At 36.2% G+C, this 18842-nt stretch overlaps 2 protein-coding genes across 2 annotated transcripts; one reads left to right on the plus strand and one right to left on the minus strand.

Annotated features, from left to right (window-relative positions):
• Window positions 1-7484: 7484 nt before the first annotated feature.
• Window positions 7485-13794, plus strand: LOC112041172 (BTB/POZ domain and ankyrin repeat-containing protein NPR1). The gene is made up of 4 exons (XM_024074074.2): window positions 7485-8742; window positions 10108-10858; window positions 11749-11946; window positions 13244-13794. The coding sequence occupies exons 1-4, from the start codon at window positions 8173-8175 to the stop codon at window positions 13504-13506; spliced, it is 1782 nt and encodes a 593-aa protein (XP_023929842.1). The 5' UTR covers window positions 7485-8172; the 3' UTR covers window positions 13507-13794.
• Window positions 13795-17696: 3902 nt separating this feature from the next.
• On the minus strand, window positions 17697-18842 carry LOC136062444 (phytosulfokine receptor 1-like). The gene has a single exon (XM_065761471.1). The coding sequence runs from the start codon at window positions 18840-18842 to the stop codon at window positions 17697-17699; it is 1146 nt and encodes a 381-aa protein (XP_065617543.1).

Here is an 18842-nt window from a genome sequence, read left to right on the forward strand (position 1 = left end):
AGAGAGAGAGAGAGAGAGAGAGATAGATTGGATTGGTTAATAAAAGTAATAGTTTTTTTTGGTTTGTTAAGTAAGCAACAGTAATAGTAATACAAAGTTTGATGTTCCTACGTGTGAGTGTTTCGTTTGGAAGATGAAGTCGTGTCGGTGACGACATCCATGGCGTCAGATTTCTCAGCTGGGTTCTGCTGACGAAGATGCCTGCGTCACCCTCATGGGAATGCCCCCATCAAAGTCTTGGCATCTTGGAAAATGGAAAGTTAAAGTAAGCTACCCTACAAACCCATCACCCTCATCGGACTGTTTCTCATTTTTTTTATGTCTATAATCTATATAATCATATTATTTAAGCCTACAATCAAAGAATATATCTTTCTTTTGACTTCTCCTACTGTACATCTAGGTGCTGAACCTTTTAACTTTTTGAACTAGAGATTTTAGATTTTAATTTTAATTTTGTTGAATATAAAAATTTTGTTGAATATAAAGATTTTAGATTTTAATTTTTCTTTAAATTTTTTATATATCTTTATATTGAGTGTAAATTTAAAAATTTAATCGTTGAATTACATATTCAAATTTGCAAAATTTCAAGAATATAAAAAATCAGTTGCTATGTTATTAAACGAATGTTAACATTTTAAGTTTTTTTGATCTAAAATCGTGTATAAAAAATAAATTTATTTATCGAATAGTAAATAATATTCAATTTAAATGAAATTTGATATGCATAGTAAAAACATAGGGACACATGAAATTCGGCAGTTAGATTTCTAAAATTCACACCTAAAAAGAGATATATGAAAAGTATGAAAATTTTCTCTCCAAACTAGTTTGAAAAGAAACTTGGAGAGAAACTTTATTAAAAAATTAATTAGTATCTTAATAATGTGATATAAAATAATAGGACAAAATTTGTTTACAAATTTGATTGTAGCAAATAGCTACAAATTTTTTTTACTAAAAAAAATTAACATGACTACATATTTTGAAAATCTAATTGTTTGGATTGCATATTCTTTATGTTCTTAATACACATGTCAAATTTTATGCAAAATGGATATTATTTACCATTTGATTCATAAATTTATTTTTTATACTTAATTTTAGATTATAAAAAAAAATTTTAAATTTAAAAATTTGGTTGATGACATACTTATTGATATTTAATCTTTTGGATATTTTACAAGCATAGATAATATAAGAAAAAAATGTAACCCAATTGTGAATTTGTTAAAATTTATATTAAATAAAAAGATATTGAGTGAAATTGTAATCAATAGTTACACCAAGCTTGTAACTAAACTTTGTTCCAAATGTCGTATGAATTGTGTGGGGCCTGTTAGTGAAAAAGATATAGTAATCCTCAGAAGTCGGTTCGGGGCCCAACGGCCCAATCCGAGGACGATTAGTTTTCCGAGGATAGCCTAAAATTTTTTTATTAAATGGATAATATAGGAGAAAGGAATGGATATTGTATACAGCGGCATAACGCACGTCCGAGGACACCAAAGTCCGAGGTGAATGTAACTTTCATTTTATTGAGGAGACTCGCAGAGTTGTATCTGAACTGGAAATTAGGTATAAACCTAAGGAGGAATCGGGGAAGGTAGCAAATATCTTCCAAGGCCATCACCTCCACATTAAATGCTTTCCAGCTAACCCTCTGGCCGCATTAATGTGGAGGTGATACCTGAACAGTGACTAAGCAGCTTTATGGCCACTGAGTAGAAAGTTCCGGTAGGTGCTGGATGGGACAGAAAGGAGCTCCCACGATAAGAACTACACGTGTACAATGGAAACGGAGGGGAGAACGGAGTATATAACATAGAAACGAATGAAATAAAGGGGGACTTTTTGAAAAAGAAAAGAAAGAAAGAAAGGAGAGACGGACTGAAAGAGAGCCGAAGAGAGTTTTTCTCAAGGAATGAACCTAAAACATCCCTTGTTACTTGATGAGTATAACCTTTCCTGTCAAACAGCACTAGTTCTTGTACCCATGCTCTAAAAATTTATTGTTTGGGCTTGTTGGGCTGAAAACCCATTCATACTCAGGGTCAAATCCAAATTGAGTCCCTACAATTGGCGCCGTCTGTGGGAAGAACTTGATCTGTTGAGAAGGAAGGGCAGGTGTGATACTCACGATGGAAGAGGGAGTACCGCAGCAACCATTGACGGCCCGCAACAGGCAGATGCTAATCAGCACCAGGCAGAGTCTAAGGGCTCTCAGCACAGTAATCCGTTGGTAGACCACGAACACGGGGGGGATCATGAGGGGAGTACCCGAACAACCCATACAGATAGAAGCCGCTCTCGGGGGAAAGGCCAGCTTCCCCTGTAAAGAGCGGAGGAAATTTGCAGCGTGAGATTAACAAGTTGAAGAGGGAATTGCGATATGAGCGACGAAGGCGTAAGGCTCATAACTCTAGGCACTCCTCTGAGGAGTCGGATGACACCAGTTACAGGCAAAGGTCGAGAACCCCACCCAGCGAATCTTTTTTGTGTGAGGAGGAGACCACGTGGGCGAAGAAATAAGAGCCCGACTCGCCAGGGTCAGGGGAATGATGCCTTGAACAAGGCTTTGAATCAGGTCTCTAAGTCCCCTTCACGCGACATATTGAGGACGCTAGTCTTCCTCGGCGATTCCACCAGCCTGTGTTCACCATTTATAATGGTCGAACAGACCCAGTGGAACATGTTAGCCACTACAGCCAAGAATGGCTATTCATGCCAGGGATGAAGCCTTAATGTGCAAGGTTTTCCCGTCTAGCCTGGGCCCAGTGGCAATGAGATGGTTTAATGGCTTGAGAACTAATACTATTGACTTTTTGAGAAGCTCACCCAGGCCTTTGGTGCTCGTTTTATTACATGTAGAAGGGTTGTTCAACCCTTGGGGTCGCTCTATCCATGTCTATGCGGGAAGGGGAAACCCTAAAAGCCTACTCAGACAGATACTGGGAAATGTTCAACGAGGTGGATGGGGCTCAGATGACGTGGCTATGAACACTTTTAAGGAAGGTCTTCCAACCGAGCACGGTCTGAGGAAGTCTCTGACTGGCAAGCCTGTTACTAGTGTACGTCAGCTTATGGATCGGATAGACAAATATAGAAGAGTAGAGGAAGATCAATGCAAGGCAGAGGAAAGTCTAAAGCAGTAACTCAAGAAGGAGGGATTTCAGGCCGGACCGATATAACAACAACCGACCTCGGAGGGACTTTGGGGGCAGTCAGGGCCTGCCAACTCCCAGGTGGTTAGCGCCGTGTTCCGAGAACCAGTGCAGCGAGTTCTGGAGAAGATAAAGGACGAGCCGTTCTTTAGGTGGCCCAATAAGATGGCGGGGGATCTCAAAGCGTAATCGGAATCTTTACTGCCAGTACCATCAAGACCACAGACATATCACCGAAGATTGTAACAATCTGTGGGATCACTTAGAGCAGTTGGTGCAAGAGGGGAAGTTGACCCAATTTCTGCATCACTCCGGCGGCCAGGAGGCCACGTAGGCTCGGCGTTTCAGGGGGATCTTCAAGGGGACCTCCTTTGGGCACGATAAACGTTATATTCGCTGCCCTGGGGAGAACTGGATCTTGCCCTTCCAGGGTAATGTCTGTGTCTCAGTGCTCGGAGGAGGGCTCTAGTTCGAGGCCGAAGAGAGCCAGACCGGGCACCTCGTTGGTGTTAGGCTTCTCAGAAGAGGATAAGAGAGGAACCATACAACCGCATGAGATGCTTTGGTGGTTACGATTAGGATCGGAGGGTATGACGTTAAGAGAGTGATGGTTGATGATGGAAGTGCCGCCGAGGTAATGTACCCTGATTTATTCAGGGGGTGAATTTGAAACCTGAAGACCTGACAACATATAGTTCCCCGCTGGTGGGCTTCGAGGGCAAATCGGTCACCCCTTGGGAATGGTTAGATTACCCGTGCAGACTGGTTCAGATATGGTGGAGGTGGATTTTATTGTGGTGGATGCCTTTTCTCCATATACGGCTATTTTGGGAAGACCATGGTTGCATGCTTTGGGGGCTGTTTCTTCCACTCTTCATCAGAAAGTGAAGTATCCCTCAGGGGGCGAGGTTTCAGAGATTTTGGGAAACCAGAACATGGCTAGGCAGTGTATGATAATGGCATTCAACATGGCCAGAGACAAGCAATTCGGCTGTAGCCGAGGGGATTTATAGCAATCAAGGGTTCAGGGAGCCTAGTTCGGCGCGTCCCCAGAGGAAATGAGGTGTGAAGATTTGGAAAGGGTGAACGTTGGTGATGATCCAGAGAAGTATTTTCAGATCGGGGCTCAGTTCCTTTGTTAGAGAAAGAACAGTTGGTCGAGGTTCTTAGAAGAAACGTTGATGTGTTTGCATGGAGTGCCTATGAAACCCCGGGAGTGGATCCGGAGTTCATCTGTCATCATCTGAATGTCAACCCCTCATGTATTCCAAAGAAACAACCACCTCGGCGTCCGTCCAAGTACACGTCGAGGCTATTAAAGACGAGGTGACCAAGTTAAAGCAAGCTGGGGCAATCAAGGAGGTATTTTATCCTCAGTGGTTGGCCAATACAGTCGTAGTGAAAAAGAAAAATGGAAAGTGGCGTGTGTGTGTTGATTTACGAACCTTAACAGAGCGTGCCCAAAGGACCCTTTTCCTATGCCCGTATAGATCAGTTGGTAGATGCTATTATGGGCCATCCTCGGATGAGTTTCTTGGACGCCTTTCAAGGCTACCATCAGATCCCACTCGCATTGGACGACCAGGAGAAGACCGCTTTTCTCACTCCCACTGGAAATTACCACTACAAGGTAATGCCCTTTGGTTTGAAGAACGCGGGGTCTACCTACCAGAGAATGATGACGAAAATGTTTGAGCAGCAGTTGGGTAGAAACATTGAGATTTATATTGATGATATGGTCGTAAAGAGTAAAGTAGTGGCCGAGCACGTGACGGACCTTAACCACACTTTTGGGATTTTAAGGAGGCATAAATTGCGGCTGAACGCATCCAAATGCTCATTTGGGGTAAGTTCAGGTAAGTTCCTGGGTTACATGGTAACCCATAGGGAATTGAAGTTAACCCTGATCAGATTAGAGCCATAGCTAACTTGCAACCACCTCGGAATCCCAAGGAGGTCCAGAGGCTGACCGGGATGACGCCGCATTGAATAGATTCATATCCAGGTCGGCGGATAGGTGCAGGCCTTTTTTCTTACTGCTCCACAAGTGGAAAGGATATAGAATGGACTGAGGAGTGTGACTTAGCATTTCAGCAGCTGAAGGAGTATCTATCTCGGCCACCCATCATGTCTAGCCCAAGGTAGACGAGGTTCTTTTTTCCTACCGCGATCACCACCTATGCAATTAGTTTTGTTCTGATACGAGTGGACAATGGAGTACAGCGGCCGGTCTATTATGTGAGTAAGTCTCTTCATCGAGGCCGAAATACGCTACCTGCCATTGGAAAGCCATTTTAGCAGTGGTGCACGCCACCAGAAAACTTCCCCATTATTTTCAGGTGCATACAGTGGTTGTCCTGACTCAATATCCGATCAAAGCAGTACTTGAAGTGCAGACTATACTGGTAGGGTTGCCAAGTGGGGCACAATTTTAGGGGCTTTTGATGTCAAGTATATGCCCCGTACTTCTGTGAAGGGTCAGGTGCTCGTCGATCTAGTGGCCGAGTTTGCTGAAGTCCTGAAGAGATAGAGACAAGCCCAGGTGGCATGGATGAAAAATCGGTTGGCCTCATTTCTGCGCAACCTATCTTACCTGGACGGTGTATGTGGATGGGGCAGCAAATCAGCGGGGGTCTGGAGTGGACTTGTATTGATATCTCCTGAGGAAGTCATCATTGAGAAGTCTCTTAGGCTGGGATTCTCAGCTACTAATAATCGAAGCGGAGTATGAAGCCTTACTAATAGGAATGAGCAATGGTCAATAAGCTGGGTGGAAAAGCTGTGGAAATCTTCTCGACTCGGGGTTGTGGTGGGCCAGGTCAGAGGGGAACTAGAGGCTCGAGATACAAGAATGCAGGAATACTTGAGCCAGGTTAGGTGTATACAAGCCAATTTTGAATTTTAAAATAACCATGTCCCTAGGAGTGGAAATGCCCATGCAGACTCTCTGGCTACTCTTGCCACCTCCTCGGCTCAAAACTTACCTCGGATGATCATGATCGAGGACTTGGGCACACCTACCCGAGGAACAACGGAAGAACAAAGTTTAGTTACAAGCTTGGTGTAACTATTGATTACAATTTCACTCAATATCTTTTTATTTAATATAAATTTTAACAAATTCACAATTGGGTTACATTTTTTTCTTATATTATCTATGCTTGTAAAATATCCAAAAGATTAAATATCAATAAGTATGTCATCAACCAAATTCTTAAATTTAATTTTTTTTTTATAATCTAAAATTAAGTATAAAAAATAAATTTATGAATCAAATGGTAAATAATATCCATTTTGCATAAAATTTGACATGTGTATTAAGAACATAAAGAATATGCAATCCAAACAATTAGATTTTCAAAATATGTAGTCATGTTAATTTTTTTTAGTAAAAAAAATTTGTAGCTATTTGCTACAATCAAATTTGTAAACAAATTTTGTCCTATTATTTTATATCACATTATTAAGATACTAATTAATTTTTTAATAAAGTTTCTCTCCAAGTTTCTTTTCAAACTAGTTTGGAGAGAAAATTTTCATACTTTTCATATATCTCTTTTTAGGTGTGAATTTTAGAAATCTAACTGCCGAATTTCATGTGTCCCTATGTTTTTACTATGCATATCAAATTTCATTTAAATTGAATATTATTTACTATTCGATAAATAAATTTATTTTTTATACACGATTTTAGATCAAAAAAACTTAAAATGTTAACATTCGTTTAATAACATAGCAACTGATTTTTTATATTCTTGAAATTTTGCAAATTTGAATATGTAATTCAACGATTAAATTTTTAAATTTACACTCAATATAAAGATATATAAAAAATTTAAAGAAAAATTAAAATCTAAAATCTTTATATTCAACAAAATTTTTATATTCAACAAAATTAAAATTAAAATCTAAAATCTCTAGTTCAAAAAGTTAAAAGGTTCAGCACCTAGATGTACAGTAGGAGAAGTCAAAAGAAAGATATATTCTTTGATTGTAGGCTTAAATAATATGATTATATAGATTATAGACATAAAAAAAATGAGAAACAGTCCGATGAGGGTGATGGGTTTGTAGGGTAGCTTACTTTAACTTTCCATTTTCCAAGATGCCAAGACTTTGATGGGGGCATTCCCATGAGGGTGACGCAGGCATCTTCGTCAGCAGAACCCAGCTGAGAAATCTGACGCCATGGATGTCGTCACCGACACGACTTCATCTTCCAAACGAAACACTCACACGTAGGAACATCAAACTTTGTATTACTATTACTGTTGCTTACTTAACAAACCAAAAAAAACTATTACTTTTATTAACCAATCCAATCTATCTCTCTCTCTCTCTCTCTCTCTCTCTCTTTTCTGACTCAAGAACTGTGTCTGAAAGCGAAAATTGAAGCTTCCGCTTCAGTTGTCACGCGTTTGCTCTGTCTCTTCCTTCTGTTAACTTAGGAAATTTCTCCTCCCATTTCTCTCTGTATGTAAATATACTATTATTACCATCTTCTTCTGTTCTTTTTCTTTTCTTGTTTTGCTTTAAGTGTTAATCTCATAGGATTTGATAGCATCAAAAAGCTTGATTTGGTTGTGTTGTAGTATAGTTTTTTTTTTTTTTTTGGTTGATAATTATGCTTATTAGATGGTATTGGAAATTCAAACCAGAGGGTTTTTTAAATACATAAAGTCATAAGATTTTGTCCAGAAATGGATCCCCTTTGTGAATTTTGATTTGAAGCTTTTGTACCAACTTTTAGTAGTAGTAGTAGCTTCCAACTGTGGGAATTAATAAGTCTTTTTTTGTTTCTATGAAGCCCATTTGAAAATTTTATAGCTTTATAGGCACATTTGTATTGATTTCTCCCAATTTTTCTTTTACATTTTTGGACAGACACAACTCACAAGTGCTTAACAGAGAGAAAATAAATTAGAATTAGTAAGTTACATGATCGTATTATAAATATATAGAGATTTGTATAAAAGGGTAGCGGTATAATTATTAGTAATAATCAATGGCCAATCATTCCACTGAACCATCTTCCTCTTTGAGCTTTACTTCATCTTCCCATTTATCAAATGGTTCATACAGCTACAGGCAGGCTAATAAATCACCCTCCTACTCTGGTGTTGAATTGGGTCTTCCTCCTTCCGCTAATCTGGAAGTGATTAGTCTAAACAAGCTCAGCTCTAATCTGGAGCAACTCTTGGTTGATCCAAGTTGTGATTATAGCGATGCGGTTTTCATTGTTGAGGGAACTCCAGTTGGTGTTCACCGATGTATTTTGGCTGCTAGAAGTAAGTTTTTTCTTGATCTGTTTCAGAAACAGACTGAGTCTTTGGATGGGAAACCCAAGTATGTGATCAATGAATTGTTGCCTTATGGCAAAGTTGGGTATGAGGCATTCCTGGTTTTCATGAACTATTTGTATACAGCCAAGCTCAAGCCTTCTCCAATGGAGGTCTCTACTTGTGTTGATAATGTTTGCATCCATGATGCGTGCAGACCCGCCATTCATTTCGCTGTCCAATTGATGTATGCCTCTTCCATTTTTCAGATACCAGAGCTGGTTTCACTTTTCCAGGTTAGAGTCAACTACTCATTAATCAAAATTAACCTTTCATCATGTCAACAACTTTTTTCCCCTGAATTTTGACAGTTAGTAGCATAAAGCATATGCCTTTTAACTCTTTGTTGTGGTGTGAGTGTGACAACTATGGTGGTGGATTTGGTGACTGCTCAACTTCTGTTTTGGTATCTTATCATTTCGTTATATGGTTTTCTGCTGAATGTTGATAATTACACATTGTTGCTGATTGGGTCTTCAACCCCTTTGAGCTACAATTTCCATTAGCCTAAAGGGGAAAGGGGAATTCAATGCTATTTTTCCCTTTTGACTTTTTAATTGGACCCAACGTGGATTCAGCAACCCAATTTTATAAACTGAATATTGAATAAGCTACCTGATGTTTAGGCTGATGGTGTGGAGAAACTAATCCATCTCAAGCTTGACACTAAGAATCCTTGTATTAGACTTTATGCTAAGTGTCTAGATGCAGGATGACTTGTTTATAATTTAATTAAACATTTTTATTTTGGAGGTGCTGGGCTGTGAACTAATTTTATAAAGAAAATCATCCATTTAAATTAAAACACTGACGAACAACTTTGAAGATGCAAATGAATAGCTAATATTAAGATCCTACAAGCTTTTCTTTTCTTTTTTCTTTTTTTGGGTAAGTTACACACAGTCCCAAGTGGGTTTTGAGCCCACAAACTTTCCCTCTATCTTGCTTTTACGATGGGAGAAGGTGCCGTTAGAGCTAGCTGTCATTGGCTATGTTCCTGACAGTGGTATATGGATTATAAATTTGTTTCTAAGCAAAATTTATTTGCGGTTATGGTTTTTCTCATTTATCAGTGGAAGAAATATCCTACCAAAATTGATGTGTAGTCATAAAAGAGTGATGAAAAGTATGTGAGATAAATGGGAATCTCCTTTCCTAGGGAATTGCTTAAACTAGTTATTCTATACTTATTTGTTTGACAACCAAGTTGTTTTCAGCTATTCTCTCATTAATTCTCTCCCTTTGAAAAATACTCCTAGGCTTTCTGCTATTATACTTAAAAATTTAAAAGATTTAAACTTTTTGGAATTGAATACAGCATTATTATTGATTTCACATTCTTTAGTATTCATAATGAGATGCCATTACATTCAGATGATTGATCGTGATTAAAAAAAAAAAAAAAAAAAAAAAAAAATCTTAAGCTTAGGCTTTTTCTTTCCAATTGTTTCATTACATTCAGATGATTGATCGTGATTAAAAAAAAAAAAAAAAAAAAAAAAAAATCTTAAGCTTAGGCTTTTTCTTTCCAATTGTTTCATCTGTAATTTAGGCTTTCATCAGACTATATTATTCTAAATGGATATTCTACACTTTTGCAGCGGCGCCTTCTAAACTTTATTGGGAAGGCTCTTGTTGAAGATGTGATCCCAATTCTTGTAGTTGCTTTCCATTGTCAATTGAGTCAACTTGTCGCTGAATGTGTTGATAGAGTAGCTCGATCAGATCTTGACAGCATCTCTCTCGAGAAAGAGCTCCCTCATGAAATTGCAGAGAGCATCAAATTGCTTCGTCTCAAGTCTCGGAGTGATGATGAACATAACATGGAAGTTGTGGACCCGTTGCGTGAAAAGGGAATCAGGAGAATACACAAAGCATTAGACTCTGATGATGTTGAATTGGTGAAACTTCTCCTGACTGAATCTGATATAACCTTAGACGAAGCCTATGCTCTCCATTATGCTGTAGCCTACTGTGATCCAAAGGTTGTGACTGACGTCCTTGGTCTGGGTTTGGCCAATGTCAACCTTCGAAATCATCGGGGTTATACAGTACTTCACATAGCTGCAATGCGTAAGGAACCATCAATAATAGTATCTCTTCTGACCAAAGGGGCTTGTGCATTAGATTTGGCATTGGATTCTAGTGCTGTTAGTATTTGCCGGAGGTTGACAAGGCCCAAGGATTATCATGCAAAAACAGAGCAGGGACAGGAAGCAAACAAAGACAGGATATGCATTGATGTTCTAGAGAGAGAAATGCGAAGGAATCCAATGGCTGGGGATGCTTCTGTTTCTTCCCAAACAGCTGCTGATGATCTGCACATGAAGTTACTATACCTGGAAAACCGAGGTATTGTTCTGCAGATGGTAATCTTGGATTCTCCCCTTCCTCTGAAATTATATTTAGCTTTCCCCAAGGAGTCTAAAAATTTTAAAGTTCATTCTTTTCTACTTATGATTAATTTATATATTATAATCTGTTATTCTATTTGTCATGTTGGAGTTAATGTGAATCTCTTTTTTGATATTTGAAGATATTGAACAATAATTTTCAACGTAGACTTCTGAGATACTTCATGATACTTATACGTATGGTTGTCAATAACCGTCCCATATTACTTTTTCTATTACCTACTGCATGCACCAGCAAGCGATCAAATCATGATTGACATTTCTCTTAATTTGAATCCTTAAATTACTGCCGAAGTTGGTTAATACATGATATATTAATTAACATATTGACATATTGTGCTTGTGTAAAACAAGAAAATCTTACATGGCTAAGAAGTTTTGTTGTCCTTTTCTTTCTGGTAGTACTTTAGAAAAATTTTAATTAACTAGTCTTAGACAATATTTCTGGATTCATATCCTTGAGGTATGGCTGAAGGTATACTGCGACTTTTGCCATTTTGGGGGGCTTTAGGATTATATTTACATAATTACTGGCTGAGCTGAAGGTAATAAACTATTAGATAAGCAATTAACAGGAATTCAAGCAATTGGTGTGCATGTAGGGTAATGGAACTTTCAACTTATGATGTTCCACCCAATTTGTGTGGGCTATTGAATTCTTCATTTTTGTTGGCAATGGCAAAGTACCTGGTGAAAATGTGCATACACTCATCAATATTATTACATTCATGCAAAGATGAATCCTAAGAGTAAGTGGCACTTATTACTTATCAAAAAAAAAAAAAAAAAAAGAGTAAGTGGCACTTATCAAATATTAAAAAATTGCAGTGGCATTTGCACGATTGTTATTCCCTACCGAAGCAAAGCTAGCCATGGACATTGCAAATGCTGAGACAACATCTGAGTTTTCTGGTCTTTCTGCATCAAAAGGTTCAAGTGGGAATTTGAGGGAGGTTGATTTGAATGAGACTCCAATTATGCAGAACAAGAGACTGCGCTCCCGGTTGGAAGCCCTTATGAAAACAGGTAATCGCAAGCTTTTGAGTCTCCTGTATATTTGGATGCCCTATCTTCTTTTGTTCTATTGAATTGCAGCCTATTGGGTAATCCTTTCTTTTTTTGCTCAATGAAATCATTGTTATCAAATTTCTGCTCAAGTGTGTAGTCTAGCAAACCTAGATTTCTGCCCTAGATTTTTATTTATTTATTTATTTATTTCTACCCAAGTGAGCAGTCATCTGGTAATTTGATTGGATAAGGTTTATTTATAGGGTAGGGAAATTTTCTCTCAGCTAGGTGCCTTCATACATCTCATGTCAGGTGGTCACCTAGCATTTGTAAGATGGTAAAGACAGCAGATTAATGTATATTTTGTATGGTAAAGACAACAGATTAATGTATTTTGTAGCTTTTCTAGTAGTTTAGGATTAATTAGATAATAAGTAAAGTACGGTAAATTATGTTTAAATCATGTTTATTATGTTTCATTTAAAGGTCAACGTTAATGAAAAACTAAATGCGTGTGTGTACACATATATATAACTGGATGCTACTTTGAGTAAAAGATTGTTAATGTTCTCTCAGCTATCTGTTTGATTTAGTACATGATTTCTCTGATGAAATTTTAGACTTTAGCCCCTCCTTTTGTGGTATTATCTTTAATTAAGTTGATCTGTTGGTTAATTGAAATAGTGTTCTGTATTCATATGACAAAACTTTAAAACCTTAGTTTGGATGGATTTTGATCACATATGTGTAGTATTCTCTCACCTGTTATTCCATCATCTCATGCTTATTTGTCTGTTTTAATGGCTGTGCTATTATTATGTTTTGAAAGAAACGTTTTTTTTAATTTCGTGTCATTTTGTTTACAAAATTGCCTATTATTATTATTTTTTTTTTGGGGGGAGGGGTGGGGGGGAGGAGTAGATGAAGGCTTTATTGTAAACCCTAAGCCAATCCCAGAAGGAGTACTTTTGTTGTTGTTATTTGAACTTACAGCAATTATGCAAACATGTTGTGACAGAATATCCTGAGTTGTTTGAGGATTTGAGCACTTAGTTTTCCAATAGGATCATGAATCCTTCGTTTTTAATATTTCAAGAACATGTAGATCTAGGATGACAGACTTTTCCACATTCGTTTCTCAATCCAAAGGCAACTAAGGCTTGGCTTATTTATCCAAGAAGCACATCCTGAGCAATTGCACTTTCTGAGTTTTTGCAAAGATTAATTACAACTGAAATAATTTATGGTCTGGTATGTAAAAGGGTTCTTTATCTTAGTTGCTCTTGTTGAAGCTTTGTGGTTGCCATGTTGACAGTGGAGATGGGTCGACGCTATTTTCCTCATTGCTCAGAAGTGCTGGATAAGTTCATGGAGGACGACCTACCCGATTTGTTTTACCTGGAGAAGGGCTCCCAAGATGAGCAGAGAATCAAGAGGAGGCGCTTCATGGAGCTGAAAGAGGATGTTCAAAAGGCATTTAATAAGGACAAGGCTGAGTTCAATCGCTCTAGATTTTCTTCCTCTTCATCCTCAACTTCTCAAAAATATTGTGGGAATTATAAGGTTCAGAAATTGTGATGGCATGTAAATTTTGTCTAAATAAGCTTGATGATAATTTGCAAATTCTTTTGAGAAAGATTTTGGTGAGAGCCTCATAAATTTTGGCTCCTATTGTATGTAAAATCCTGGCAAAGAAGCATACTCTGTTATAGCATTAAGTTAGCGAAAATATTCTACTTCTGAATTTTGTAGAAAATGATGGTCTTATCAGCTAGGAGGTTCTTTGAAGAAAGAGAACTGTAACTATTTAATTTTGAACATAGCTTTGTGTACGTTTGGATAGCAACGAATCTCACGTTTGCGTTTTGTGTTGCGTTTTCTCTCTCTTTTTTTTCTTTTTTTTTTTTTGGTCAGCTGCAGCAGCAACGAATCTCACGTTTGCGTTTTGTGTTGCGTTTTCTCTCCTTTTTTTTTCTTTTTTTTTTTTGGGTCAGCTGCAGCAGGGGACAGCGGCTACTGTTTATGAACAGTAGCCGCAATTTTCCTACTTTTTGTCACTTTTATCACATTAGTGGGTTCTGTGTACTGTTTACGGGACTCACAAATTTCACTTTTCAGCAATTTTTAATTAAAAATGGTTCCTATGGTATTATTCACACATTTAAAAATTATTTTGCTATAGTATTTTTAATTTTCAGTTTCAGTAAAATAAGTTCTATCCAAACGGACAGCTCATCAATAAATTAGACTTACATGTTCAAGATTGATTAACTTATTCTTTCTATCATTAATAAAAGTTTTTATCCAGTCATAAATCAATGTCAATAATTAAGAATTATATTTAGTTGAAATTATATGATTTGAGTGAATTAAATAGAATCAGCGGAGCATTTCATTCCATTTTATTCATTTTGGTTCACTTTAGTTGTTCGGTTTAGTTTAGTCCATTTTGTCAATTTCGGTCTATTTGGTCCACTTTGATGAAAGCAAATACGCATTGTATCTGGATTTTGGACTCCTTATTTTCCTAACAATACAATTGACTAAATCCAACACCGGTAATTTAGTATTTCTCCTATACTATTTATTTCTCTTTTGTCTCTTCCTCTCCTGAAAATTAAAACCAATTGATTGTATTCAACCAGGAATTATTCTCATGTTTCTTCTTCTTCTTAGCAGCGTTTAACTCTTTCCCATATTTCTAACTATCCGATTCAACTTAACATTACTACTCATCCTTTTTCTTATCTCAAGCGCAACTAGTTCGTCCACCTTGGGATTTTCACGGCTTTTAACCTTTAATTTTTTAAGCTAAGCTTGCAATGGTTGAGAAGAACACATGAATGAAACTTATCTGAATATCACCAACGTGGTGTGAGGCAGCATTTGTTGGAGGTTCATCAAAGGTGTTGAGGTTTCAAGAGAGAGAGGTCTATCTGTATAAATTCTTATTTTTCAATCCATATAAATTCTTAGTTGAATCCATATTTTTTCCACAAAAAAAGTCAATTACTCTCTCTCTCTCTCCCTTCATAAATAAATAAATAAATATATGTGTGTGTGTGTGTATGTGTGTTTTGATGGATTTTTAATTCAATCTTGCATAAAAAATGGTAAGATTTACACATTTTGACCCAAACATTACCCACATCAGTAGGTGTATAAATGTGTAAATATACAATCTTGCTATAGTAACTTTTTTTTTTTTTATGGGATCATGCTATAGTAACTGTGCATATATCCTTTGTCATTGTTCATGTGTAAATTCTTTTTCAATTATTTTTTTCTATCTCTTCATAATAGACCTCTTTCCCTTCACTTTACTCTTCTCCTTTATCTTCTTCTGACAACAAAACCACCCATGGCCCTGCCTCAACCACTGATCAAGCAATACCACCAAAATACAAAAACCTCAAAACTAAAATTAGGAATAACCAATCATAGAACTAGATGAAATCCAAACCCAAAATTAACAAAAAGCCAGATGAAATCAAGTGAGGACCGTGGCCGTGCAGTGTCAAGATTGGAGATGGCGGTGGTTGGTTGCTGCAGGTAGGGTTTGCTTGGGTTGTTGGTGGCGGTGTGATGATGATGGCGATGAGGTTGGGTCAAGTTTGAGATGCTACTAAGAAGAAGAAGAGCAGTGGTGCAATGGTGGTTGAGAGAAAGGTGAGAGGAGAGAGAGGCTTAGGATGAAAGAGAGGTGAGAAGTGAGAGGCAGGGATGAGAGAGAGGTCAGGAGTGAGTTTTAGATTTGAGAGGTGAGAGAGACTAAGTGTTAGTTTGGGAATAGTTTATTTAACTTTTTACTGAAAGTTTGTTAAAGTATACTTGTATCTTGAAAAAAGTAAGAAAAAAATGAGGTTTTAAAATCTGCACATCTATATATCTCTCGAAGATGAAGCGTATAATTTATTGTTTCTACACTCCTATTGAGCCATCTCATTGCCATGTTATTAGCCACATAGTTAGTCTTTTTCATATTTCTTTTTTACCTTTAATTTTTTTTACAATATTAAATATATAAATATATTGGTTTTACAAATTCATCTTAGGCGATTTTAACTTTACATATTTATCTACTTTAATTTTGGTGTTATAATCTATATAATAAATAAATGGAAAATCAAACAGAAGTATTGTCTATATATATTCATCTTGGACGATTTTAACTATACATATTATTTTGGCTTTTCATTTTTCTTTATTTTGGCTCTTCTTATTCTCATCATCTTACTGTAAATTTGCAACTCTCTTTCATTCTATGCTTATTTTTTCTATACAAAAAAGGTTATTTCTCTCTCTCTCTCAATTTTTTTTTTCATTTTTTTGTTGGATTTTTTGTTATCTGTATCTCTACCTTAAATTGATGAATATATATATATATATATATTTTAGAATTCTACTTTTTAAAAATTTTCTATAAAAAATATTCAATGCCAATAGAAGGATCTCCTACTAGAGGTTCGTTCCCTTATTGTCCTATTATTAACTAATTCATGTGTTCCTTGATGTAAGTATTTTTTTTTTTTTTTATCATTTTATTTACAACACTAAATACTTTTAATGAATGGTGTTTGTTGTTGATTTGAATTGGGCAAAATCATATTATAATATGTCATATTTTGAGTTGTTGTCAGATTTTAGTTTATTTGGAAAACAACAGAATAATCTGAATAAGTTGATGAAGAACAATTATTGTAGTTGAAAAAAATGGTATTTGTGCAGTTTCTTTTCATTGTTTGTAAATATTATGTTTAATATATTAGCGGCAAATTGTTATGTCTTTATTATATGATGTTCTTAGATGCTTAAGTAATTGTTTTAAGCGTTTACGAATATTTTATATTGTTTTTCATCTTCTTTATTTCATTAGTGTGTTCTTTGAGATTTTTAAGAAAACAAATTCTATTTTGTGTTTAAAATTATTTATTTATCTATTCATTTTTCATATGTTGGATTAGATGTTAGATTAGATTATGACAACATTAACACAATACTTCTTTTTTCAAAAAAACTTCTCTACTTTTTCCCATTTGGAATTGTACTGTTGGTTTTTTTTTTTTTTAAGGAAAAAGAGTTGCAATCTTTTATTTTTATTTTTATTTTTTTGAATTGTAGTTTTGTTGAGTTTTATTGATTTTTTAGATATGTTCCTTGGTGTTTTTGATTGTATTGTAAAAAATTTCTGGTTTGAGAAAGTTTGTTTAATACTAAAAGAAAAATTTTCAGATTTTATAAATAACTTTTATTAAAAAATTAATATTTTCACTAAATTACCTTCTGAATTCTTGAGAAAAATTGTATTGTTTTGATTTGATACGACAAAAATAATATATATATATATATATATATACACACACTACATTTGTGATTGTCCCTATAATAAATTAAAATATGATTATAAATTACATTACTATTTATCAAATTAGTCCAAAATAAAATAATAAATAAATTTAATGAGACCACCTTGAAAAATTCATCACACGTAATGCGCAGAATCCACGACCAGTTATTATTAATAAAAGAGTAGGTCCGTAACCACAACATGCAGAAACTGGACAGGCTATTCCTCAAACTAGACACATTCATTTTTCGTATAGGATAAGAAGCTAACAAATAAGCTACATGGTTAACATTAGGAGAAATACAATTAAAGCTCCAACCACAATTGAAGCTACATATAACTGTACTACTATTAAAAAATAAATATTATTGTACCTATCCGATTTCCATATGAACACAAGGAAATCTAGTCATACTGTCACTTATGAGGTAACAAATCTTATGTACTTCCTTTTGTGCGGCTTTGGCAGTGCCCATCCGGATATGAAGCAACATATGACAGTAAGAACAAAACCTGTTGCAGCTCCAATTTTAAATGGTGGACCAATAATTGTCCTCTTTCTTTTTCTTGAAGAAAGAATAGGAATTTGTTCAGACTGGCAAGTACACTCTGCATAACAAAGACCATTGTTTCCCTCAAAGCTTGTATTAAGAAAAGTATCGAACTGGCTTCCTTGAGGAATTTTCCCACACAGCTGATTATAGGATACGTTAAAATTTGACAGAAAGGTAAGATTTATCAATGAATGAGGTATCTCTCCTGATAGTTTATTGTGGGACAAATCAAGTTTTTCCAAGCCTGTCATGCCTGATAAATCATTTGGAATAGGGCCTAAAAATTTGTTCTCTTTCAGATTCAAAACACGAAGCCTTTTCAAATTCCCAAAACCTGGCCAGATTGGGCCTTGGAGAATGTTGTAACTCAGGTCTATAGTTGGTGGAAAGCTTGAAATTTGCCTATAACTCAAGCTTGGTCCACCTTGTCCAGCAGTGTAAAGTTGAAAGCTTGACACAGGCTCTTCTATTGTGGCCTTCCCACTTATTAGGCTCCGAAGTTCAGTCAAACCCTTTGGAATTTCACCTTTGAGAGAGTTATTTGACAAATCCAAGTAAAAGAGAGATTCAAACTTTCCGAACCATGATGGTATGTTTCCACCCAAATGATTCCAAGCCAAATCCAAAAACTGCAACTTGTGGCAACGACTCAACCATTCTGGGATTGGACCTCTGAGTTGACAATTGCCAAGAATTAGACTGTTGAGGTTTTTGAATTCCAGACTCATATCATTTGGAATTTGTTCATCATGAAAGTTCCTTGTAAGGGCCAACATACTTAAATTCCTACAATGTTGTAGAATCCTAAGAGTTGATAATATACTACTAAGGCTAGTGTTTGACAGTGAAAGCTGTGTTAGAGACTTCAAATTCTTGAAGTTATTAGGGAGTTCACTGCTAAGGTTGTTGCGCCCAAGATTGAGTGTTTTCAATCCTCTGCAGGAGGAAAGACTATTAGGAATTGGGCCTTGGAACAGATTCGCACCAAGACCTAAGGAGACAAGATTTTTCAT

The sequence above is a fragment of the Quercus suber genome, unplaced genomic scaffold (genome assembly GCF_002906115.3).
Source record: "Quercus suber isolate HL8 unplaced genomic scaffold, Cork oak 2.0 scaffold_415, whole genome shotgun sequence".
Taxonomy (NCBI): domain Eukaryota; kingdom Viridiplantae; phylum Streptophyta; class Magnoliopsida; order Fagales; family Fagaceae; genus Quercus; species Quercus suber.

Bases quoted from the DNA above. Each gene is read 5' to 3' on its own strand.
- LOC112041172 (XM_024074074.2), top strand. From the start codon at position 8,173: ATGGCCAATCATTCCACTGAACCATCTTCCTCTTTGAGCTTTACTTCA. The intron at 8,743-10,107 runs GTTAGAGTCAAC...ACACTTTTGCAG, and splicing joins AGCTGGTTTCACTTTTCCAG to CGGCGCCTTCTAAACTTTAT. The intron at 10,859-11,748 runs GTATTGTTCTGC...AAAAAATTGCAG, and splicing joins ACTATACCTGGAAAACCGAG to TGGCATTTGCACGATTGTTA.
- LOC136062444 (XM_065761471.1), bottom strand. From the start codon at position 18,842: ATGAAAAATCTTGTCTCCTTAGGTCTTGGTGCGAATCTGTTCCAAGGC.